This window comes from Anomaloglossus baeobatrachus, chromosome 3, assembly GCF_048569485.1.
Source record: "Anomaloglossus baeobatrachus isolate aAnoBae1 chromosome 3, aAnoBae1.hap1, whole genome shotgun sequence".
Lineage (NCBI taxonomy): Eukaryota > Metazoa > Chordata > Amphibia > Anura > Aromobatidae > Anomaloglossus > Anomaloglossus baeobatrachus.
This window is the reverse complement of record NC_134355.1, coordinates 63181722-63207691: the sequence shown is the minus strand read 5'-3', so window position 1 is coordinate 63207691 and position 25970 is coordinate 63181722. Positions and strand designations below refer to the sequence as shown.

At 47.1% G+C, this 25970-nt stretch overlaps 1 protein-coding gene across 1 annotated transcript in view; it reads right to left on the bottom strand.

Annotated features, from left to right (window-relative positions):
* GTF2A1L (general transcription factor IIA subunit 1 like) overlaps nucleotides 1-25970 on the bottom strand; it is a 136880-nt gene that overhangs the window by 63118 nt on the left and 47792 nt on the right. The window contains exons 3-6 of the mRNA XM_075339217.1: nucleotides 24597-24720; nucleotides 19366-19412; nucleotides 9245-9335; nucleotides 3226-3818 (exon numbers count right to left, since the gene is read on the bottom strand). Of these exons, the coding sequence (XP_075195332.1) occupies nucleotides 3226-3818; nucleotides 9245-9335; nucleotides 19366-19412; nucleotides 24597-24720 (855 nt within the window). The remainder of the gene's footprint in view (nucleotides 1-3225; nucleotides 3819-9244; nucleotides 9336-19365; nucleotides 19413-24596; nucleotides 24721-25970) is intronic.

Genomic DNA, 25970 nt, shown 5'->3' with positions numbered 1-25970 from the left:
CTGCCCAAGTGGACTGGATCTAGCCACCAATAGAGGGACTGCAAAGTGCGATGTTCGAGAACGATGAGTCTGTCCAGACGGCCCCCGTGAGCCGTCTGATGTTGTAAGACATTCCACTGCCTAACGCCTTTTCCATGGAGGCTCCCTGTTCAAGGACAGGAAACCAACTGATGCGGGGAGAGGTGCCGCCCCTTTTTATTCTGGAGGTTTCCTGTCCTTGAAGGGCGGATCCCCTCTCTCGTGGTGCCGTCATGGGTGCTGGAAAAATGATCTTCTCCGATTGCAAAATGTAGCCAACGCTGGAGTGAAACTGCAATTGGCACATGCAGATAGGCATCTCTGATGTCGATGGACGCCAGGAAATCTCCTTGGGTCATTGAGGCAATGACTGATCGCAGAGACTCCATGCAAAAGTGCCGCACCTGAACATGCTTGTTGAGAAGCTTGAGATCCAGGATGGGCCGGAAGGAACCGTCCTTTTTGGGAACTAGGAAGAGATTTGAGTAGAAACCTCTGAACCGTTCCCGTGCGGGAACCGGTACAATTACTCTGTTGGCCTGCAAGGATGCCACGGCCTGTGAGAAGGCGGCGGCCTTGGAGCAGGGGGGAGTGCACAGAAAAAATCTGTTTGGCGGGCTGGAAGAGAATTCTATCCTGTAGCCGTGGGAGATGATATCCCTTACCCACTGATCGGAGACGTGTTGAAACCACGCGTCGCCAAAGTGGGAGAGCCTGCCACCGACTAAGGACGTTGCTGGCGCGGACAGATAGTCACGAAGAGGCTGCCTTAGCGGCAGCACCTCCTGCGGCCTTCTGTGGACGCGCTTTTGGGCGCCAGTTGGATTTCTGGTCCTTGGCTGAGTTAGTGGACGAGGCCGAGGGCTTAGCGGATGACCAGTTGGAGGAACAAAAGGAACGAAACCTCGACTGATTCCTACCCTGGACAGGTTTCCTGGTTTTGGTTTGTGGCATGGAAGTACTCTTCCCGCCTGTAGCTTCCTTAATTTCATCCAGCTGTTCTCCGAAAAGCCGGGACCCAGCAAAAGGGGGCCCCGCAAGGTACTTCTTTGAAGAAGCATCTGCCTTCCACTCTCGAAGCCACAAGATCCTGCGGATAGCGAGGGAATTAGCCGAAGCCACCGCAGTGCGGTGAGAAGCCTCCAGCATGGCAGACATGGCATAGGATAAAAAAGCTGAAGCTTGGGAAGTTAAGGCAACCAATTCGGGCATAGATTCCCTGGCGAGGGAATGCATCTCCTCTAGAGAAGCAGAGATGGCTTTGAGAGCCCACACTGCTGCAAAAGTCGGGGAAAACGAGGCCCCCGCCGCTTCGTATACGGATTTGGCCAGAAGGTCAATCTGGCGGTCAGTGGAATCCTTAAGGGAGGTGCCATCAGCCACTGACACAACGGTCCGGGCTGAGAGCCTAGACACCGGAGGGTCTACCTTTGGCGAATGAGCCCACTCTTTGACCACCTCAGGTGGAAAGGGGAAGCGGTCATCAGAACCACGCTTTGGGAAGCGTTTGTCAGGACAGGCCCTGGGCTTGGTCACAGCGGCCTGAAAACTGGAGTGGTTAAAGAACACACTCTTTGCTCTCTTAGGCGAGGTAAACTGGTGCTTTTCTGCCAGAGAGGGTTGCTCCTCTGATACTGGCGGATTGAGATCCAGTACAGAATTAATGGAGGCAATCAAGTCACTAACATCTGAGTCACTTTCGGACAGATCAATGGGGTACATGGAGGTAGCCTCCGAGCCCCCTGTAAAGGCATCCTCCTCATCCTGCGAGTCAGCTCCTGAATCAGAGCCGTGGGACGAGGAGGGAGAAGGAACCCTGCGTCTCTTCTCAGGAGGACGGGGTCTGGGACCAGATGATGAATCCTCTGTGAGCTCCGGTCCTGAGAGACCACTAGCAGCAGAGGCACCCTGTGAAGTGGGCTGATGCATGGTCAGCAAAGTCCTGGACAAAAGTCCCATGGACTCAGCAAAAGACTGGGAGATAGACCTAGAAAAAAAGATTCTACCCAAGCCGGGGGTTCAGCCACAGGAGCAGCCTGAGAGACCACTGGGGGTGAGACTCCAGGCTGTGGCACCGCCAAGTTAGAGCAGGCATCACAATGTGGACAGGTGCTCGGTTCAGGCAGCAGAAGCTTACATGCAGTGCATACTGAATAAAGCTTTGGAGCCTTGCTCCTCGTGTGAGACATGCTGCTGGAGTGGGGGCTCTGCAAGAGAATGAACCCCAGAGAGTATATACAGAGGTCCACAACCAGAGGTTGTGGCTTACCAGACCGCTGAAGCGGTGTTGTGTGCCCTCCAGATCCCAATGCCCGGACCTCCAAACACAGCACCCAGCAGGGATGCAGACCAGCGCTGAGTGAATCTGAGAAAATGGCCGCCGGAGCGAGGAGAGGAGGCGGGACTTGCTCTAAAGAGCGGGATCTGGAGGGCCATAGAAAGCTACAGGGGAGGAGGGACGCCCCAGCAGTGGGGAGTGTCCCTCCCCTGTGCAGAAAGGCCGCCGGGGATGGTGAAGGAGCGCGGCATGTAAGGCTCCAGCCTTGGAAATCAACCTTAACAACACCGTCGAGACAGTGGGGTGAGAAGGGACATGCCGGAAGTCCAGACGTGGACCCGCTTTTCTTCAAACTTTTTCCAAAAGTCAAACAAATCAGATGAGAATGCATGTGTGGATGTATGCCTCCTGAACACAAAGCGATAAACTGGCTAAGTCTGCTCACCAGGGGTGTATAAGCTCAGAGGGAGGAGCTACACTTTTAAGTGTAGTACTTTGTATGTCCTCCGGAGGCAGAAGCTAAACACCCATGGTCTGGGTCTCCCATAGGAACGATAAAGAAATAGGATGTACAGGTACGTCCAAAGTCAGAAAGGCCTTAAATTAGCCCAAATTATATTCTTATTGCACAGGTGCTTTGTTAGCTATAGAGACAGCACAGGCCTTTCTTAGGAAGACCATTGCATCTCCCAAAATGAATCAGTGCATGATGTACCCACATCAATCTACACGCGATTACTGATCTCTCTTTACACAAGCTTTCAGACTATAACGCTGATGTGCAAAAGTATATGCACCCCACGCATATGTATCATGGAATCACGACATATAAACCAAGGATGGAGCCAAATTCTAACTTATGTGAATTGCTTAAATGATCACATTGAATTACTACACAGATCTGAAGCCTTCTATGATTTGCAGCTTACCTTATCTAGAATATTTACTTCGTCGTTAGGTAGCGGCATATTTTTAATGCCATCGTCATCATCACCCTGCAATATCAGGTCAACCACGCTATCAACACTCGGTGATTTCAATAGACTCGAGTAGTCTTCTTGTCCTTGAACCGTCTGAGCCATGTTTAAGTTATTCGGAGCTTCAGAGTTATCAGCCAAGGTTAATTCAGTCTGCTTTGGACTAAACAGCGGTGGTGGCATATCATTAAAATTATTTTGTTTTAAGCTATTCAATGGCTGATTAAGCACATTACTTGCGACTTGCTGGTTCTGCATATCAACAGCCTGCTGAATAAATGTCTCTCTATTAGTATTCCCAAATTCACGATCCAGTGGCCTCTCTGCCTCACATACATTTACTGCTCCGTAAGACCTGTTGACTTGAGGCACCTGTTGCGGCCAATTCTGCCCTACTTGAACATTGCCACCAAACTGGCTGCTTGGGGCTGGTCGGGGAGGTGGAACGACATTCTGAAAATACTGCTGAATTGGCTGCTGCAGAATCCTGGGCGCTCCGGGGGCCTGAGTCACCATTACAGGCACAGTCACCTTGTAAAGCTGTCCTAAAAAAAAATAAAACATGAAATACATCATCACTATCATACCCACACACTTAGTATTTAGGACGATGTTGGGAGGTAACTGGAGCTCACACCATATTTCCCCTCCCTGCTCAGAAGGCATTCCTCAATATATCTGTGACGACATGGACACTCAGTGCCTAGCATGGGTTAAAGTTTCTTAAATTCAGCCAGACGTATTGTTCTTCTGTGTTAACTCATGTTTGCTAAACTATTGTTTGGGACCAGAACCTTTGGAGCAATCATTGTAATGTAGTGGTGTATTGCTAATCTAATGTAAATTACCTTAGTAGCCATTGTTTAGTCTGTGACTTGCAGACCACATGTACATATCCTCAGTCTTTCTATCCAAATCATTTAAATGATTATCCATGCAGCTTGAAATTCATCCAATAAGAGAAGCAACCTTGTACAACCTATCCGCTGAGGGCACAGTATATCCAAAGGGAAGGCTATGGCTATAAAAGGGACTTTGGCTCCGACTAGAGGATCACTTGGCTACATGGCTTCAATCTAGGGACTTCGATTCCGATTGGAGACCATATCCACAGTCTAGGGATTTCGACTCCGGCGACCAGGAATATATCATCATACCAAAGACTACTTAAGGAGGAAATCCAGGTTGGGACAATCCAGTCACCTGGCTACAGACTTTGCGGACCTCAGCCAGCTTCCTAAATCTGGCATTATTCCATTCTCGGTGGGTGCCCGCCGAAAGCGGGGTGCTGCTGGATTAGAGTAAGTGGCCCTGGAAGCTCTGAAGCATGGACATTCTAATCCCTGGTGAGCCAGCAGAAGGGTGAGACTCTGTTGCCTGTTACATTTGTGTGTTTTGCTGGTTATGTGCTATGTGCCGTTAATATTTTGGGGATCCAATAAAGTGTTAATATTGTGATTCCCTCACCCTGTGTTGTCTGAGTAGTGTTCCGCCCATGGTTAAGGAGGTCGTGAGTTCAGTTGGGGATGAGTCCTTAGCCACGCTGTCTTTCTAAAGGCGGCTGGGCCAGCGGACAAGAGCACCCACTGAGCCCCGTGTCTCCACAATATCCATTGATGTGAATCAGGAAAATGAAGATTAAAATATCAAATTATATATTATGACAAACTTTTTGGCATGGTTTACCATTGTCCATGTTTTATTGACAGACGCAATACCGATATCTAATAAAAAGGTCAAAAAAGAAGTCAAATTGAGTTCAAAGTTAAATATTCCTTCACTGATGAGTCTGGGAATGTCAGAAAACAGTTACGGTATTCATGAATATAGAAGAAGCCCTTGATAAAGGGCGGAGTGGGCAGAGGAGGATTGTGTGAACACAGGCCTAAATGATAGTCACTTCTGTAATTAGATTAGGATTACTGATTTTTCCCCCTAGCTGGAAATAAGTCTGCATGGTCGGCACACTCACCCGGCTCTTTCCATACCTCCAGAATATTTTCATGTAATGCAATGAGTCGGAGGTATGCTGGGCTCAAAATTTTTTAATGAAAAATCACCAGACACTTTTTATTAAAGCACAATTCATGTGATCGGGGCAAGAACATTCTGGGTTTAGTTTCTCTGCAAATTTTGCTGCAGTCAACCAAATAAACTATGTGGACACTTATTCACATAAGCATTTTTCCTGTATCATCATTTTCAAACTCAAAGCTGTATAAACTTGAATGTTTATTGGATGAAGCAGATTAGGTGATGTGTATTTGTTTAAAGCACCACTCCAGCATTTTCTTTCAGCACTCGAGTGGCGCTTTAACTCAAAATTCCCATCATATACTCAGAGCTCTTCCCTAGGGATGTGCGAACCCGAACTGTAAAGTTCGGTGTCCGTACCGAACACATGGTATTCATGCACACGAACACGAGCTTTCTGAGACGTTCGTGTTACAGTTTGGGTCCAGGGGCTGTTATATATATATAAAAAAAAAAGCACGTTATTGAATAAAACATTCTGATCATAGTCACAGATCCGGCGACGTGTCCTTAAGACACTGCTTCCCAGCGCTTCTGCTAACGCGTCAGTCCGATCATTGCTGTGCCCCCGGTAAGCACCTCTGGCTAAAAGGACCTACCGTGACGTCATACCCATGAGACTAGTCACGTGAATGTTGTATTACCTCATTGGTCAGGCAAGTATGACGTCATCACAGGTCCTGGCGCTCCGTGATGCGAGTGTCATCCATCACGGCGCACAATTTCCCGACGGCAGCGGGTCAGCTGCATGTATTTCCACAGCTGAGGCGCTGCTGTCGGGAGAGTGTGGTGATGCACTGCGAGGCGCAAGTGCAATCATCCCCTCACTGTCAGCCTCTGCTACATCGCTATGTCCAGAACGATGCAGCAGGCTGACATGGCTCTCTGTGCTTCTCACTGTGCATAGACTGTGTGTGCACAAGATGAAGCAGAGTTGACTTTGTCCTTTGCTCCTCACTGTGCATAGACTGTCAGTGCAGAGTGATGAAGCTGACATTGCTGACCCTGTGGATTACGTCGGACTAAGGATTTTTTTTTTTGTTATAATAAAAGTGGAGTCTCTAAATGTTTTTTTGTTTTATTTCTAATAAAAAATAATTCTCTGTTGTGTTGTTTTTTACTGATTCCTAGAAATTCATGGTGGCCATGTCTATTTTGGTGTGACACCATGAATTTCGGGCTTAGAACCATCTGAGAATACAAAACTGGTATTAACCCCTTTATTACCCAGCGTGCCACCGCCATCAGGGCTGCTGGAGGAGCGGAGTAAAGCGCCTGGAAATGGCGCTAAGAAAAAATGCACCATTTCCAGGGGCGGCGGCGGGCTGCAGAGAATCCCAGCCCCCTGCTGCCTGGCTTTACCTGACTGGCGATCAAAATATAGCTGGAGCCCACGCATTTTTTTTAAATTTTTTTAAATAAAAAAAAATAATGTCCTTCCCTGTATTTTGATTGCCAGCCAAGGTAACGCCAGGCAGAAGTTTTTTGCCAAAAAAGTAAACAAAGAAAAAAAAACAAAACGTGGGTTTCGCCATATTTTTGTATGGTAGCCAGGTAAAGCAGGCAGGTACAGGCTGGCCCCAACCCCCATCTGCCTATTTGTACCCGGCTGGGAACTAAAAATATAGGGAAGCACTTTTTTAATTATTCATTTCATGAAATAATTAAAAAAAAAAAAACCACGTAGGCTTTGCCCACTTTTGTGACCAGCCAGGTACAACTAGGCAGCTGGGGGTTGGAATTCCGCTGTGAATTGCAGTCCGTAGCCATCCCAAAAAATGTCTCTTTCATAGAAGTGCCATCTTCTGGTGCTGTATCCAACTCTTCCAGCGGCCCTGATGCTGGGTGGCTCGCTGGGTAATAAGGGGCTAATACAAGCTTTGTTTTACTCGCTAGAATTAAGCCAGAGATTCATAATGTCAGGCAAGTTTGACCCGGCCATTAAGAATCTCCAATAAAGAGTTCAAAAAAATAAAGACACCACACAGAGAAAAAATACTTTAATAGAAATAAATGCACACTTAGAGACTCCATGTTTATTACTCCCTCTCACCCCTCCACGATCCTGGTCTTCTTTTTTCTTTCTCCTTCAACCCATGCAGCTCTGCTACATCAGACAGCACAGGGGAGGAAGACGCTCCTCCTCCCCCGTGCAGTCTAATAACTAATAAGCAGAGGCTGTGGGTTGGTAAGCGGTGACGTCACCGCTGCCACTGTTGCAAAAGTAACCTGACAGGCGGGTTACTATAGCAACGGTGATCTCTGATCACCTGATTCCCGGTGCCGCTATTTACCGGCGGTGGCAGCCAGTCCCTTCATGTGGGCTGACTCTGTAAAGAGCCGAACATCTGCCAGAGCATCTCGCCGGTACACGGAGATGCTCGAACGAGCACCGCGTACCGGAGAGATGCACTGACAGGACCTAGCATGATGTCATATCCATGTGACCAGTCTGTAGCCAATGAGATAATGCACACGGGACTGGTCACATGCTATGACGTCACGGAAGGTCCTATCATCAGTGCTGGTTGCCGGGAGGGCAGAGCGATGATCGGAAGGAGAAGCGGCGGGAGACAGAGTCTGCAGGACGCGTCCCGGGACCTGTAAGTATAATGACATTGTTTATTATGAACTGTGTTCTTTATTTTACAGCCTCCCCCGCCCAACACAACTGTAAAGTCCAAGTTCGGTGTTCGGATGCAAGTTCGCGTTATATCAGAACCTGAACTTTACAAAACGTTCGGGCGAGTCTCCCAAACACCGAACATCGGGGGGGTGGGGGGGGGGGTGGGGTTCGCCCATCCCTACTCATCCCTCCTCCTAACCCCACTCTTCTCCAGAATCTCATCGGTAGAAACCATCATCTCCTATCATGGTAATGGGAACGTCTGTATTTACTGAAGACAAACTTTTCACCATGAAGTGAGTTCTTTGAGAATGAATGATAAGGTATATCATAAAGTTTCTTTTTATATTGTGTACTTTTTATTCATGGTATAAAATGTAACCATCGTTTTAATTTCGAAGTATGAAAGAAGACAAGAGTACATGTAGCCTTAACCTAGCAGGTTCATCCAGAGGAAGACAAAACCCCTCAAAAGGTAGATACCATTTGCCCTATATGAGGGGTATTAATGCGTCCGACTCCGGATATGGCAATCCGTAGATCAGTAGTCGTGTGGCACGGCTGATTAAATGGTCAGACAATTGCAGCCTCTTTTTTTCCCCACTCCCTCTCACAAACCTCCATATGCTATGATCTCTTGATTGTGGCATCTAGAAGATAGGACAGGGATAAAATCATTTGGACCTGAGACAAATCAGGTCATGATTATGTCGCCGGTCAGAACTTACATTCTGCACCGGAATCCCGACTCTGGGGCTCTCGATCCCAGCCCGACCGCTGACCGTCAACAAACGATTGCGCTTGACAAAGCAACAGCAGACGTTTATTTGCAGTCAGGTGGAAACAAGGGCGAATGTCATACTGGAAATGTGCCAGAGGCATAATATAGAGCCATACAAGTAACTTTGTAAATAAACGCACGAATAAAACGAAGCCAAATTTTTAATCTTCTTACAAGTGCCAGCTCACTTTCTTCGTTTTTTTTTTCTTCCTATGAGCTGCCAGCTAGCAGTGGAATGATCACAGTATATGCGGTGAGTCCAGAATTCTTTTTACTAGTGAAACACGTCATTCATAGTGGGTATTGGTAACACTGAGCTGTCAATTCACTAATACATTTTCAGTAGAAATACCAGAAGCAACGCCAGAAGGACAGGTAAGACAATAACTGGAAGATAGAAAACAATAATAGCTGCCGAGAGTGAAACTCCTCCAGGGTAGATAAGATAATGTTCATTAATATTAGAAATTATCTACAATAAACCAAACTAGTACAGCATGAAATAAAACTACAACTATTTCCCAACTAACCTGATGCTGTCTGTACGGTCATCCCAGCTGGTAAGTGAATGGGATATGTGATTCCAGGCGGAAAAGTGAACGAACTTGATCCAGTTGAGCTCTGAAAAAAATATTGCAATATAGGATTAAAGGTTTTGTCCCAACATTAAATAGTTTTCAAAGTGAAAAGCAATGTGGATGTCCAACTACTGGGCTCCATATTGGTGGGCACACATGCTCACGCTCCACTCCACGTATACACACAGTTATCCTCTAATCACTGCAGCCAAAAGAAAGACTACTGTCCTGATCGTCTGGAGAAGAGCAGAGTCTCTGTAGTAGCTCGCAGTACATTTGAGAAGGCTCCTTCCGTAAAGGGAGTGATGCATTGTCAGCTGCTAGAAGGGGAAGGGGACTGATTCCTGAGGTTTTCCCCAGTAGCACAAAGTGATGCACTGGCAGCTGCAAGAAGGGGGAAGGGGACTGATTCCTGAGGTTTTCCCCAGTAGCACAAAGTGATTCACTGGCAGCTGCAAGAAGGGGGAAGGAGACTGATTCCTGAGGTTTTCCCCAATAGCATAAAGTGATGCACTGGCAGCTGCAAGAAGGGGGAAGGGGACTGATTCCTGAGGTTTTCCCCAGTAGCACAAAGTGATGCACTGGCAGCTGCAAGAAGAGGAAGGAGAGACTGATTCTTTTCTGAGGTTATCCCCAGTAGCACAAATTACCAGCAGCATAAAAGAAAATGCAGTTAAAAAAACAATAACAAAAAAAACCCACTGCAAATTACTTTATTCTTGTTGGGAAATGTTGCATATTCACCGCACATTTTCAACCTTTGCATTACAAAGAATGATAATGGAGATGGCATCTGCTGCGCACACTGTCATTATACGGATTTCACATATCAAGTCACTTTACACTTTGGATTATGCTGTACGGAATATTCTCCATGTATGTGACCTTTTTGAATGTGTAGAGTTGCGTGAAAAGTCAAAAGGACTCTGGTCCAGCACTGGACTTGAGCAATACAAACCTCCTACTATCTGCCAGCATCTATCGTGTCTCGTCCGATTAGTACGCCCAGCAGAACCCATGACATCACACTAGGCTTACTAATCAGGAGAGGTACCAAAGATGTGACCAGGTAGGAGGAGGTCCGCACTGCCCTGGTATGGACTCCTGGGACTATGAACATGGCCGCCAGAGCAGAGGTCTGCAAATCTTTTTGTTCAACTCTGAATGTGAAAATAATAGGATATTACTTGATACGGAGCTTAGCATGTACCTTATCCTTAAAGCGTAATTCCTAAGTGTGTAGCTTACCCCCTGTACGCCAGAGTGTGGAACACAGGAATAACACTAACAGAGCCATGACAGGTAAGGCGGATTAATCTGAATGAGTCCCGTCAGATCCCAGGTCTGAGGTTATCTAACAGCAAACCAACCACAAAAAACACTAGAACTTCATAAGAAGGAACTCCGCTTCTCCCACATGGGTTCCAGGCAGATTTCCCTCTATCCTGAATGTTAAATCGGCACTAAATCCTGCCTATCCCGAAAGACTCCATTACTAGGCAGGTTTGGAAGCTCCAATGACTTAAAAGAATGACAGGTGATTTTTTTGGGGGGGTTTTTTTGGGTAAAATGTTCTTCAAGCATAGAAAGGTTTACGGCGCATAGTACAAATGGATATAATATGGATGCAGCTCTCCGGCATGCTTTTATCAATCACCTGCTTATATACCACTAAATCGCTGTCATTTCACACTTTATCCACAGAGTGCTCTGAAAGTAAAAGCTTAAAATCTCTATAGCTCTGTGCCAATAAGTCGAGCCGCAAAAGGATTATTTATGTCAGAGCTCGCTGATGTACATACAGAGGAAGAATGACCGAGGGGTTGCAGATTTTAACCCTTTTGCAGCCATAATTCACACTCTTAAAAGGTTCCAGCTGTAATTTTTCAATAAGGCGATCACCTGTAATAGATCGTGTTTACAGACACGGCTGGAGGGAGAGTAAATGCACTTCCCTCACCAAAAAAAACCCAAAATAAAACATCAGAAGTTTTGACTGAATGGTGATGGAGAGGGGTGGGGTGTCAGGGTGCAGAGATCCACACTCATTGCTAACAAGAAGTTGCAGCTTAGCGTAACGGAAAATGGTGTTTATTTTTGTTTGTTTTTTTAAACCCCTCCCCAATTGTGGACAATTTTCATTTTTAACCTTAGGTTAGTTTGTTTTCCTCCAGTTCTTAAATAAGCCATTCGCTTTTCATTTTTCTGTCAACATGGACGTTTCATGATGATTTTTTTTGCTGACAAGTTGGAGCTTTGAATTATACAATTCATTTTACCAATGAACTGGAAAAAGGGAAAAATTCTACATGTGGGAGAAAAACCAAAACAAGTGCAATCACACCATTGTTTTTCAGGTTTTGTTTTTACAGTGTTCATGTGCGCGTAAAAAAAAAAAAAAAGAAAAAAAAAGACTAGACAACGCACGGTAATCCCTCAGGTTAGTGTGATTACGGTAATACCAAACTCTTCTAGAGTTTTTATTATATATATATATATAATAAATATATATATATAATATATATAGTTTGTAAATAGTAAAAAAAAATCTGAAATTTGTTAAAAAAAAAAAAAAAGAAATAATTTGCCATTTTCGAGAGCCTTAACTTTATTTTTAGCTGATGGATCTGAAGGGTGTCATGACCCCGGCTGTCAGTGTTTCCTGGAGCGTGGTTGGGGAAAGGGGCCCCCCTTCGTGCCTCGTTCCCAGGATCACGGCACCTTATCTTCAGGAAACTTCCGTTCATGTGGTGCCAGTTATTATTTTGCTCTGCAGTGTGCCACTGGTACCTGTAAGTTCTGATCCTGCCTCCCGTCCCGACTACATTCCTCCTCCCTGCATCACATCCTGACTGTGTCTGCTCCCCGCGCCTCCTGTCCCGACTCTGTACGTTCTCCCTGCCTCCCATCCTGACTTTCCGTCCCCTCTGCTTTCCGTCCTGACCGCCTCTGTTCATCTCTGACTCCCATCTTCCCTCCTCTTTTTGTTCCGTCCTCCGGTACTCCCTGCGATTACCTGCTCTCCCGGTTACCGATTTTGGCTAGTCAATGAAGGGAATTTTGTTTACTTACCGTAAATTCCTTTTCTTCTAGCTCCTATTGGGAGACCCAGACAATTGGGTGTATAGCTTCTGCCTCCGGAGGCCACACAAAAGTATTACACTTTGTAACCCCTCCCCTCTGCCTATACACCCTCCCGTGCATCACGGGCTCCTCAGTTTTGGTGCAAAAGCAGGAAGGAGGAAACTTATAAATTGGTCTAAGGTAAATTCAATCCGAAGGATGTTCGGAGAACTGAAAACCATGAACCAAAAGAACAATTCAACATGAACAACATGTGTACACAAAAGAACAACCAGCCCGAAGGGCACAGGGGCGGGTGCTGGGTCTCCCAATAGGAGCTAGAAGAAAAGGAATTTACGGTAAGTAAACAAAATTCCCTTCTTTGTCGCTCCATTGGGAGACCCAGACAATTGGGACGTCCAAAAGCAGTCCCTGGGTGGGTAAAAGAATACCTCGATAAAAAGAGCCGAAACGGCCCCCTCTTACAGGTGGGCAACCGCCGCCTGAAGGACTCGCCTACCTAGACTGGCGTCTGCCGAAGCATAGGTATGCACCTGATAGTGTTTCATGAAAGTGTGCAGACTAGACCAGGTAGCTGCCTGACACACCTGCTGAGCCGTAGCCCGGTGCCGCAATGCCCAGGACGCACCCACGGCTCTGGTAGAATGGGCTTTCAGCCCTGAAGGAAGCAGAAGCCCAGAAGAACGGTAGGCTTCAAGAATCGGTTCCTTGATCCACCGAGCCAAGGTTGACTTGGAGGCCTGAGAGCCCTTACGCTGGCCAGCGACAAGGACAAAGAGCGCATCTGAACGACGCAGGGGCGCCGTGCGAGACACGTAGAACCGTAGTGCTCTCACCAGATCCAAAGAGTGCAAATCCTTTTCACATTGGTGAATTGGATTAGGGCAAAATGAAGGCAAGGAGATATCCTGATTGAGATGAAAAGGGGATACCACCTTAGGGAGAAATTCCGGGACAGGACGCAGAACCACCTTATCCTGGTGAAAAACCAGGAAGGGGGCTTTGCATGACAGCGCTGCAAGCTTCGACACTCTTCGGAGTGATGTAACTGCCACTAGAAATGCCACCTTCTGCGAAAGACGTGATAAAGAGACATCCCGCAGCGGCTCGAAAGGTGGTTTCTGAAGAGCCGTTAGCACCCTGTTAAGGTCCCAGGGTTCCAGCGGACGCTTGTAAGGTGGGACTATGGGGCAAACTCCCTGCAGGAACGTGCGGACCTGCGGAAGCCTGGCCAGGCGCTTTTGAAAAAATACGGAGAGCGCCGATACTTGTCCCTTGAGAGAGCCGAGTGACAAACCCTTGTCCATTCCGGATTGAAGGAATGAAAGAAAAGTGGGTAAGGCAAACGGCCAGGGAGAAAAACCATTATCAGAGCACCAGGATAAGAAGATCCGCCAAGATCTGTAATAGATCTTGGCGGACGTTGGTTTCCTGGTCTGTCTCATAGTGGCAATCACATCCTGAGATAATCCTGAAGACGCTAGGAGCCAGGACTCAATGGCCACACAGTCAGGTTGAGGGCCACAGAATTCAGATGGAAAAACGGCCCTTGTGACAGCAAGTCTGGGCGGTCTGGAAGTGCCCACGGTTGACCCACCGTGAGATGCCACAGATCCGGGTACCACGATCGCCTCGGCCAATCTGGAGCGACGAGAATGGCGCGACGACAGTCGGAGCTGATCTTGCGCAACACTCTGGGCAGCATCGCCAGAGGAGGAAATACATAAGGCAGTCGAAACTGCGACCAATCCTGAACTAATGCGTCCGCCGCCAGAGCTCTGTGATCCTGAGACCGTGCCATGAAGGCCGGGACCTTGTTGTTGTGTCGTGACGCCATGAGATCGACGTCCGGCGTTCCCCAGCGGCGACAGATCTCTCGAAACACGTCTGGGTGCAGAGACCATTCCCCCGCGTCCATGCCCTGACGACTGAGAAAATCTGCTTCCCAGTATTCTACGCCCGGGATGTTAACTGCGGAGATCGTGGAGGCTGTGGCTTCCACCCACTGCAGAATCCGCCTGACTTCCTGGAAGGCCTGACGACTGCGCGTGCCGCCCTGATGGTTGATGTATGCGACGGCCCTGGCGTTGTCCGACTGTATACGGATCTGTCTGCCCTCCAGCCACCGATGGAAGGCCAATAGGGCTAGATACACTGCCCTTATCTCCAGAACATTGATCTGAAGGGAGGACTCTGTCGGAGTCCAGTTTCCCTGAGCCCTGTGGTGGAGGAAAACCGCTCCCAACCCTGACAGGCTCGCGTCCGTGGTGACCACAGCCCAGGTTGGGGGTAGGAAGGATCTTCCTCGCGATAGAGAATTGGGAAGGAGCCACCACTGAAGAGACGTCTTGATTGCAAGGGACAGAGAGACGTTCCTGTCGAGGGAAGTCGACCTCCTGTCCCATTTGCGGAGAATGTCCTATTGGAGTGGCCGCAGATGGAATTGTGCGAACGGCACTGCCTCCATCGCTGCCACCATCTTCCCCAGGAAGTGCATGAGGCGCCTCAAAGGGTATGACGGACCCCGAAGAAGAGATTGCACCCCTGCCTGCAGGGAAAGCTGTTTGTCCAGCGGTAGCTTGACTACCGCTGACTGTGTATGAAACTCCATCCCGAGGTAAGTCAGTGATTGGGTCGGTGTCAACTGGGATTTTGGGAAGTTAATTATCCATCCGAACTGTTGGAGAGTCGCCAGAGCGACTGTAAGGCTGTGTTGACACGCCACCCGAGAAGGTGCCCTGACTAGGAGATCGTCTAAGTAGGGAATCACCGAGTGGCCCAGAGAGTGTAGGACCGCCACAACGGATGCCATGACTTTGGTGAACACCCGTGGGGCTGTCGCCAGGCCGAAAGGCAATGCCACGAACTGAAGGTGTTCGTCCCCGATGGCGAAACGCAAGAAGCGTTGATGTTCGGGTGCGATCGGCACATGGAGATAAGCATCCTTGATGTCGATCGATGCTAGGAAGTCTCCTTGTGACATCGAGGCGATGACCGAGCGGAGAGATTCCATCCGAAACCGTCTGGTGCTCACATGTCTGTTGAGCAGTTTGAGGTCCAGAACGGGACGGAATGATCCGTCCTTCTTTGGCACCACGAACAAGTTGGAGTAAAAGCCGCGACCATGTTCCTGAGGGGGAACAGGGATCACAACTCCCTCTGTCTTCAGAGTGACCACTGCCTGAAAAAGTGCGTCGGCCCGAGCGGAAGGCGGAGAGGTTCTGAAGAAACGAGTCCGAGGACGAGAGCTGAACTCTATCCTGTAACCGTGAGACAGAATGTCTCTCACCCATCGGTCTTGAACATGTGGCCACCAGGCGTCGCAAAAGCGGGAGAGCCTGCCACCTACCGAGGATGCGGTTCGGGGATGCCGAGAGTCATGAGGAGGCCGCCTTGGAAGCAGTGCCTCCTGCGGCCTTTTGGGGGCGTGACTTGGACCACCACGCATAGGAGTTCCTCTGGCCTTTCTCCGGCCTGCTGGACGAAGCGGATTGGGACTTGGCGGAGGGACGAAAGGACCGAAACCTCGATTGAATTTTTCGTTGCTGAGGTCTCTTAGGTTTGGACTGGGGTAAGGAGGAGTCCTTTCCCTTGGATTCCTTAATAATCTCATCCAATCGTTCGCCAAACAATCGGTCGCCAGAAAACGGCAAACCGGTTAAGAACCTCTTGGAGGCAGAGTCTGCCTTCCATTCGCGCAGCCACATGGCCCTGCGGACTGCCACAGAATTAGCGGATGCCACCGCTGTACGGCTAGCAGAATCTAGGACTGCGTTCATGGCGTAGGAAGAAAAAGCTGAAGCTTGAGAGGTCAAAGACGCAACCTGCAGAGCAGAATTACGTGTGACTGCATTAATCTCAGCCAGACAAGCTGAGATAGCTTGAAGTGCCCACACGGCTGCAAAGGCCGGGGCAAAAGACGCGCCCGTGGCCTCATAGATGGACTTCACCAGGAGCTCTATTTGCCTGTCAGTGGCATCCTTTAGCGATGAGCCATCTGCCACCGATATCACAGATCTAGCCGCCAATCTAGAGACTGGAGGATCCACCTTGAGACACTGAGCCCAACCCTTAACTACGTCAGAGGGGAAGGGGTAACGTGTGTCAGTAAGGCGCTTAGTAAAGCGCTTGTCCGGAACCGCTCTGGGCTTCTGGACAGCATCTCTGAAGTTAGAGTGATCGAAAAACGCACTCAGTGTACGCTTGGGGAACCGAAACTGGTGTTTCTCCTGCTGAGAAGCCGACTCCTCTACAGGTGGAGGCGGGGGAGACAGATCTAACACCTGGTTGATGGACGAGATAAGATCATTTACTAAGGCGTCCCCTTCAGGTGTATCAAGATTGAGGGCAACGTCAGGTTCAGAGCCCTGAGCTACGACGTCCGCCTCGTCCTCCAGAGAGTCCTCGAGCTGGGAACCCGAGCAGCGTGAAGAAGTCGGGGAAGATTCCCAGCGGGCCCGCTTAGTCGGTCTGGGACTGAGGTCCGGGCAGGAGTCCTCCGCGTGGGACCTAGGGCCCAACCTGGGAGCGCGCTGCGGCGCGGACCGAGAGGGGCCTGGAGGCGACGAGCTAACGGGGACCGGGGCCTGTGTAAGGACCGGTCTGGACTGCAAGGCTTCTAGCAGCTTGGCAGACCATTTGTCCATAGACTGAGCCATGGATTGTGAAAGTGACTCAGAGAGTTTCTCAGCAAACGCAGCAAACTCTGTCCCTGCCGCCTGGACAGGGGGAGCAGGGGGGTCTACATGAGCCGAGGGGCCCACTAGTGACCGAGGCTCCGGCTGAGCAAGCGAAGCAGGGGTCGAGCATTGCTCACAGTGAGGGTAGGTGGAACCCGCAGGTAACATAGCCGCACAAGAGGTACAGGTCGCAAAAAAAACCCTGTGTCTTAGCACCTTTGCTCCTTGTGGTCGACATGCTGTTGTCTCCTAGGAGAGTGATCACTGAGGGTATATGGGAAGGGGTATACAGCCCGACCGAACAGAAATATGTATATAAATACGTATCTATTCCGGCACCCTGGGGGGGACCAGCACCGGGTGACCGGTGTGGCTTACCGACCGCTAAAAAGCGGAGTGTGTGATCCTCCAGATTCCCTGCCTTAGGTCTCCCAGAGCTGCAGAGCTCTTCTCTGATAATCCTCCATCGGCAGAATGCCAAAAACATGGCTGCCGGAGCTCTCAGGGGAGGAGTGGAGCCGTGGGCGGTGCTATAAAAGTGCGGGAATCTGGGGTCCCCACAGTGATCAGTGAGGGGGGAGGAAACATACAGGATGCTCCGGCCCTCACAGCCAACGTCAGGCCGGCCGTCCCGCCCTTACCCCTGACAGGCAGGCCCGGGGGCGGGATTTTTGCTACTAGGCCGTGATGAAGCCGGGGACTAAATTTAAGACCGCGGCCGACAAGCAGGCGCGGTCGGCGCGGAAGTCCGCCGGTCTTCACAAATCAGCAGCTGCTGCAGCGTCCGGGAAGAAGGTGCTCCATGCACAATCCCCATGGGGACACAGAGTACCATATAGATGCAGGGCCCGGTCCCTGTGGATGAATAGACTCCTGTCCAGCAGATTCCCACAGGGGCTGCGGAGGGAGCCCGGTCCCAGTGAATGGATGACCGGTCAGGATCCCACTTCTCCCAGAGCCGCTAAGGGATGGTGAAGGAAAAACGGCATGAGGCTCCGGCCTTTGTACCCGCAATGGGTACCTCAACCTTAACAACACCGCCGACATAGTGGGGTGAGAAGGGGACATGCCGGGGGCCCCGTGGGGGCCCTCTTTTCTTCCAACCGACATAGCTAAGTTGAGAATGCATGAGTGGATGTGTGCCTCCTTCCACACAAAGCATAAAACTGAGGAGCCCATGATGCACGGGAGGGTGTATAGGCAGAGGGGAGGGGTTACACTTTTAAAGTGTAATACTTTGTGTGGCCTCCGGAGGCAGAAGCTATACACCCAATTGTCTGGGTCTCCCAATGGAGCGACAAAGAAAAACTCTGTTTCCACGCTCTCCCAGTCTTTGACGTTTTCTCTCGGTTTCCTGACTCTGCTCTCCCTAGACTCTGTCTCCGACTGACCTCTGGTGCCTCGTTGACCTCCTGCTTCTCACGCCGGCCCGTACCACCACCTACTTCTTCCACTGGGGAGACTTGTGCCCTCTAGTGGACGATTGCTGTCAGCCCTTTCCTGGCTTCGGCTCCCCCTGCTGATTTGCTAAGTCAAGTGCCATGATTCCCCACTAGATGGCATACCTACCTAGCATTTTCCTGGTGTTCCAGCTCCCTCTGCTGGTTCATGGAGAGCCTATATGATTTCTATTGACACCATTTTAGGCACGTTACATGTCTTTTTATTTATGGAATCTTATGTTTTAGTAGATTGTTAGTTGATCACTTGTTCTACATACTGCATTGCAGTACGTGATTAAATTGATAAAGATGGCAGCAGCAGGGGTCTTCAGCGTGTCCCTGGCAGCCATAAAAATACATTGGCCCCCATGAGCGTGGCGGGAGCTGAATCACACATGCACCGACAATCGCGCCAATTAAAGGTCGAGTAACCGCTGCTTTTTAATGGTTAAATAGCAGTGACCTAAGCTAGCTCCGGTAGCTGCTGTAAGCCCGACGTAGGACGTATTATTACATCCTAAGTGAGGAAGGGGTTAATCCAGATCTCCATTTAAAGTGATGCATCAGGTCTTCGATTGCTACCTAACTAGAGGGCAGGACAGAACAAGCTGTGAAAGTCTGGGAACAGAGAAGTGGTTGGTGCTGTACAGAATATGCCATAATTGTCTGACGTAGGCAAATCCCACCTCTGTCTCGAGAATGGGGTCCCACCACCATGTGGCCACCCACATTGCCCAGAAGATGGGACACCGTTCACAATCCATTCATAACCCATCCAAACAGACACTGATCAGATATAGCGCAGAAACAAATGGTACAATTGAAATGTTCTCAAATTTACAAGACGAATAAGGACAAGTTTACTTACCATGTCTGTTCCTGTAAAATTTGATATATTTCTACCACCGTGAAGAACTTCAAAACAAAAAGAGAAAAGTTTATCATCTTGCTTTTGTGATGTAAAAAGCATTAAATCATCTTGTTCTCGTATAACCCCTGTACTTTCTGTGGTCCTCATACGCTTGTCTATATATTACGATAAGTGTTTCTATGATGACCTATGTTTAGGTGGTTCAGGTGGGGCCATCAGAAATCTGCCTTCAGGTTCAGGGAGGAGTAAGCGACTTTAAACTCATTTGCTTCTATAAATAAGGACAAATCCCAAAAACATTTCAATCTGCACTTCTGCATGTTTAAAACAAGGCTATAGAGCGACGCCTGTGTGACAAAGATATATGGAAGCATTATGGGAAAAAGCACTAACAACATTACTGTAAGTGAGCGTTTTGCTTGAAATGCGTAGATCAGAAATCTGGACGCCTACTGCCATGATTTTAGTTTTTTCCCAGTTTTTAATGTTAATCCAAACAGTTGTGAAAATGTAGGTTGTTTTGGTTTTAATATAGCCACTGCTGGATGACCACCCTTTTCTCCTGCACGGCGGTGCAGATATCACTGGTCCTGTAATAGGAGCCACCAGCGTAACAGGTCTGTTCATGTCGTTTCTTCCTCCTTAAAACTCCCTCACCATTGTGGAAGTCCACACACTAGCTTCTCCAGCTGCCGGAAAGGAATGGTGCTCATTGTTAGGCCGGAGTCACACTTGCGAGTGACTTGTGTGAGTCTCACATCGGCATTACCCGGCACACACGCACACTCTCCCGACAAGAGTGTCTCGGCTGCATAGAAATACATGCAACCGACCCGCTCCTGTCCGGAGATTGTGCGGCCGTGCCCAGTGATGCAGATGAGAGTCAATCGCACGTGTGACTCTGGCCTCAGTGTTCTAATTGCATCATCTTACCAGGACAATCCCCTGATAAAGGCCTCAGTCCCACTTGCGTATAGCTTCCGATGTGAGAGCATCTGAAACGATATGCTCATAACCCTTGGCTCCTGCTCTGCTGCGAGCCGAGGGTCATGCGACTGTGATCCGATCTTGTGCTAGAAAGCAGGTCACTACTAAAATGGAAATTATAGCGAAAAGGCGCTCATAACTGAGACGCCGCGAAAACTTGACTCAAAAGCCACTTTAGGAAAGAGACAGATCGCCAGCGCTTTCCTGAAGCTATGTCTAGAAACGTTCAGTGTCTCTGCCGCCTGAAAAAAAAACAAAAAAAAAACAAAACAAAAACGTGTTCATACTCAAAAACTTTAGAATTTGACAGGTCGTGTCTGGTATTCTAGCTTAGGCCGATTCACTCGAATGGCATAAAACAAAAGTTGTACAAAATAAGAAAAATCACCTCTCCCCTGAAGATGATAAGAAAATCGCTATTTGAAACGTACGTTGGGCTGGTCTGAGGCTTGTTTGAGACTGCTTTCACTATCGTTATCAGAGGTATCGCCTCTGACCTTTTGGCATTCCCCTTATCCCCTTGGGATCCTCCCATATTGACTTTTTTGGGGCAATCTGCAATACATAATGGTGGCAGCACCTGTATGTCACTGAACTGATCCCTGACTGAGCTCTATCTTGGTGTAATTGATCTAAATGCATATTTTCATGTTTGTACAGATATGTATATACAGACATCCTTGGATAGGGGAATGACATGGTATTGTTTGTCATATTTTGTCTCTGATTTAATTCCATTTTAACTTATGAATGAACTGTCACCTGTGTCATAATAAACTTTATTACCTTGTTCTTGCACTTTAAAAGCTTTTGTTCTCCTCTATGTTAAAATAAGAAAATCAGAGTTGCTTTCTCCCAAAATCAGCATCTCACCTGGGCATCAGTTGTGCCTGATGTTGCAGCTCTGCTCCATTGCAGTGAATAAAGCTGAGCACAATGTAATACCACATACAACCAGTCAATGTGTGAGGCGCTGATTTTGGAAGAAACCAACCATGTTTTTCTTACCCTGTACAACCCATTGTAGGTTCTCTGAGTGACTGAAGGAGAATGTCTCATTTCATATTACTGAGTAGTCAATGAGAAAAAAAAAAACCTAAATCATGTAAAACAAAAAAAAAAAATTAACAAATCATCAATTTCATTGCCAAGCAAAGTAAACAGAGCGAACAATTAACGACCGAGAGTTATTATATTTATGCAAACTAAAACTTTACCCTGGAACCTCTCATTGTAATTCCTTAAATCACTCGGATCTTACAGGAACGCAGCTGCTCACATTAACTGCTGTTTGCACTTGGCGTGAACCCGATAAATAATCAAATTACTTTTTTTTTTTTTTTCTTTCACTTTTAGTGTTTGGACTTCATAAATAGCAAAATTTACTTTGATGAATTATTGAACTAAATGAAAACAAATTACTATAAAAATGGAGGGGGAGAGGTTCACTTCAAAAACTTAAGACATCTTCTAAAGGCTTGAAAAACCTCAGATTGACTTTTAGAAAAGTGAATTAGTTTCCAAAACCTGCTAGAAAAGGAAAAAAAAAAAAAAGAAGGTCACCACTGTTCCTCTGATCCATGTATGGAGAATTGTGCACTTTATATATATATTTTTTTTTTATCTCCTTAGAGGAATCACGCAACCTGTACGAGAAAAGGGAGGGGGAAAAACAAAGGCAAACATAATAGGTTTATAAAATGTAACCCAACCCATATGGTCGTGGCAATACAGAAATACTACAAAATAAGGGAGGCGCTAATATCAGAAATCCACTGCGGAAATTCATCTGTGGCTTAGATCTTAAAGCAGACTCCTAGGACTCGCAGCTTTTGGCAAAATGGGTATTTTTTTTTTTCCTCGATGGGGACCTTTTATCCTAGATAGAAAGTGGAGCAGCAAATCGAAAGCCCGACCACCGCTCCATTCTTTCTCTATGGGGCTGCCAGAAAAAGCCAAGTACAGAGCTCGGCAACAGCATAGGGTATGAATGAGGCGGTGGTCGAGAATGCAAACAACTGAAGCATTTTAACCCTAGAACGCACAACCAAAGAAATCAACCATAGAAAACAAGTAACCTAGCAGGCCTGCGAGGCCCCAGGTATGCGTTCTAGGGTGAAAGAAGAGAAAAATTCCCCGTTCTGATGATCTGTGCTGGTCCTAGTAGGTGGACCCCCACTGATCAACAGGTTATTACCTACCCTGTGGATGTACGCTAACTTGTTTTGACTGGACATCCCCTTTAAAGGTAACCTGCCAGGTCCCAAATGCATTCTATGTGAAAAATAGATGAAGGGTCCAGCACAATCCAAGAAAATTCTTGTCATATGAATACCGATATCTTCTTAAGTAAAAGGGATTCTTTATTGATGCATATTTAAAAAACAAACAGGTGAAAATATAAACATTTATGCGTTTCAAGTGAAAAACCGCTCTTAAACATGGACATCTATGATTAAGAGCGTTTTTTCACTTGAAACGCTTAAGATGTTTTAATTTTCACCTGTTTTTAAATATGCATCAATAAAGAATCCCTTTTACTTAAGAAGATATCGATATTCATATGACAAGAATTTTCCTGGATTGTGCTGGACCCTAATATAATAATATAAAAGTAATAAACTTATTACTTTCATATTTCCTATGTAAATAGCATAAGGTCTAGTTCCATGGGCGTTGCATCGCCCTGTGGGAGTTTGCATGCTTTCCATGTTATCACACCCCTGTGGGCGTGATACCATGGATTTACATGAGCGACGTCCCATCTGCTCCTTCAGAATCCCACGTGCCCGCGCGTTTACCGTTCCCGCAGCCTTATTATCCGGGTTTTGCTTGTCGGCTTCAAACGAGCACTGCGCATGCTCAGAAGACTTTGATCATGCGCAGTGCGCGTCTGAAGCAGACAAGCAAACATCCGGATAAGAAAGCTGCGGGAATGGTAAACGCGCGGGCACGCGGGATTCTGAAGGACCAGATGGGACGTCGCTCATGTAAATCCATGGTATCACGCCCACAGGGGTGTGATAACATGGAAAGCATGCAAACTCCCACAGGGCGATGCGACGCCCATGGGACTAGACCCTATGCTATTTACATAAACGTTTTTTATTACTTTCATATTACACAATATTACACCACAGGGATGGGTAGGAAGGGGTTATCAGGCCACAAATGCTCCTTCTTGTAGGTTAGAATGCATAAAGGACCTGACAGATTCCCTTTAAGCTGGGTATACACATGAGATAGCGGTGTAGCAAACAAAGATTTGTCTGACTGCTCTCCTTCCAGTTTCCTCATACAAAGAAGTGCTGAGCTGTGAAAGGATTGGTTTCCAATAAGGGCAGGTTGGAGGCCCCAATACACATTAGATGGCCATGTCCCTCCGACTTTGATCTCATGTATTTGGGGCCTTTAGAAAAATAAGCAGTATCTCAACAATGGCAGAGAACATATGCTGAATATGTTGTAGACTAGGAAAAACCTGCTCTAAGCTATGGTGAGGGTGTGTTCTTTCTCCTGTGTGGTGCTGCTTGCTTATGATTGGTCAGAATCATACAGGGAGTAGAAGTGCACGCCCCCAGTGAAAACTGCTGTCTGATAACACTCACTTGGACTTGAAGCAAAATTTATCAATAAAAAAACAAAAAAAAACAAAAAAAAACTTTATTCTGCTAGGCAATAACTACTGCATGCTGTGTCTAGCTCATGAAGCATTTATTGAAAAGTCCTTTTTTCTTCCCTTTTTAGATTAGCTGCTGGTTCATCCTTATGTCTTTTCAGATTATAGCTATGATCAGATTGCAGCACAAGGGAGAACATTCCTGAAGAAAAAAGGGATCTTGTTACTTATGTAATAATCTTGTCCTAAATGTGATCTAAAAAAAGTGAACATCAGTGAAGACGTCACACATGTGATGGTAAATGTGCATATTTTGTGTTCAATCGCTCTGCAGTGCCAGAAAGAGATGAACGATTATTCCAGCTACACTCACTTCTGCTTCAGGGGAGCGGGATCCCAGATATTGCACCTATTTATAACTGCAGGTCTTCTCCAGCTCATTTATACTAATAGATGAACATCCAGCATTATGGACCCAAAGTCATATCCATATCTATCTTTTGGACAGCAAATAATGAGACATCCTTGCTTTCCGTACTGCATAAGAGTTGCCATTCACAACCAAGAAGGAAACACAATTATCCTTTTCCCCTTCATTTTTAGATGATATAGATACACCAACCTGCTGATGCGTGCAGCGACTGATGTAAATGCTGTGGTAACTGAAGAACAAACTGGGGTACATTACTGTGATCTCTGAAGAAACCCTCAGTGGCTTTGGACTGTATAACTTTGGTTTCCCACATCTGATAAAAACAAAATAAAATAAAGAAAATGTTTAAAGATAATAAAAAAAAAAATTATACACACACAAGAAGAGTGAACCAAACGACGATCAGGGACAAAACTTCCCAACAATTTTGTTGTTATGCAGCGTTCAGTTCCATTTTAGAAACCGGCTGTAGACCACCCGATGCAAAGTTATGTTATGTCGTCCTTGTTCTTAAAGAGGGTTTACAGAGATTATACAGTATTTTTTTTATTCTCAATTAGTCCAAAAGGTAGTCATCATAATCTTCGTGGTTTATTCATCTGACCACGTCTTCGCTATTACGATACAATAGATCATGTGCCGTGCCAACTTCATTCAATCCCTTTTTCGAGGTTTCTGTGGCATCTGCGAAAATAACTCAAAAAAGTGCTCAATAATTAATATGCAAATTGTCTCTTCAGGGAGGAAGGAGACAAACTCTAGCGCCACTCATTGGAAGTAGCAATCCTAAAAGTCAAAAGTGACCCTTAAACGACCCTTGTCATATGACTTATGATTTATGCCAGATAAGAACCTCAATTTGCTAGGGCCCCTCATCAGTGCAAAGTATAAGATCTGATCTGGCTGTATAAGAAGCTATAGTGGGGTGTAACTGTTACATTTTTCTTCTTGCAGAGACTGACAAACCAATCTGGATGCCAGTGAGGAGTCTTCTAGCTGCAATGCTCCTGTGGGAAATATGCAAATTGTCTTTTCATACAACCAGATCAGATCTCATACTTTGCACTGACGAGGGGCAATCACCCCAAAACACAGTGTCTGCAAATTAAGGTTCCGATCTGGCAGAAAGCCTAAGTAATATGACAAGGGCTCTTAAAAGGTCACTTGACTTTTAGGATTGCTACTTCCAATAGGTGGCACTAGAGTTTGTCACCTTCCTTCCTCCCTGAAGAGACTATTTGAATATTTCTCAGAGGAACATTGCAGCTATAAGGCTATGTGCTCACAGGACTATGTACCTGCGGATATATCTGCAGGTCTGTCCGCAGGTTCCAGCAGCAGCTCCCCAGAATCCACAGTTATCTATTGCTGCGGGATTCCAGCGAAATATCTGCGGAAAACCTGCGGACATTAATGCGACTTACCTGCGGAAGACCCAGCCTCTATCTCCATAGTGGAGGGCCGGGATTTCCGCAGAAATAATGGACATGATGTTACGAGCGGCTGTGGGAAATCCGCAGCATGTTCCGCAGCCGCACATACCGTAGCATGGACACAGACACT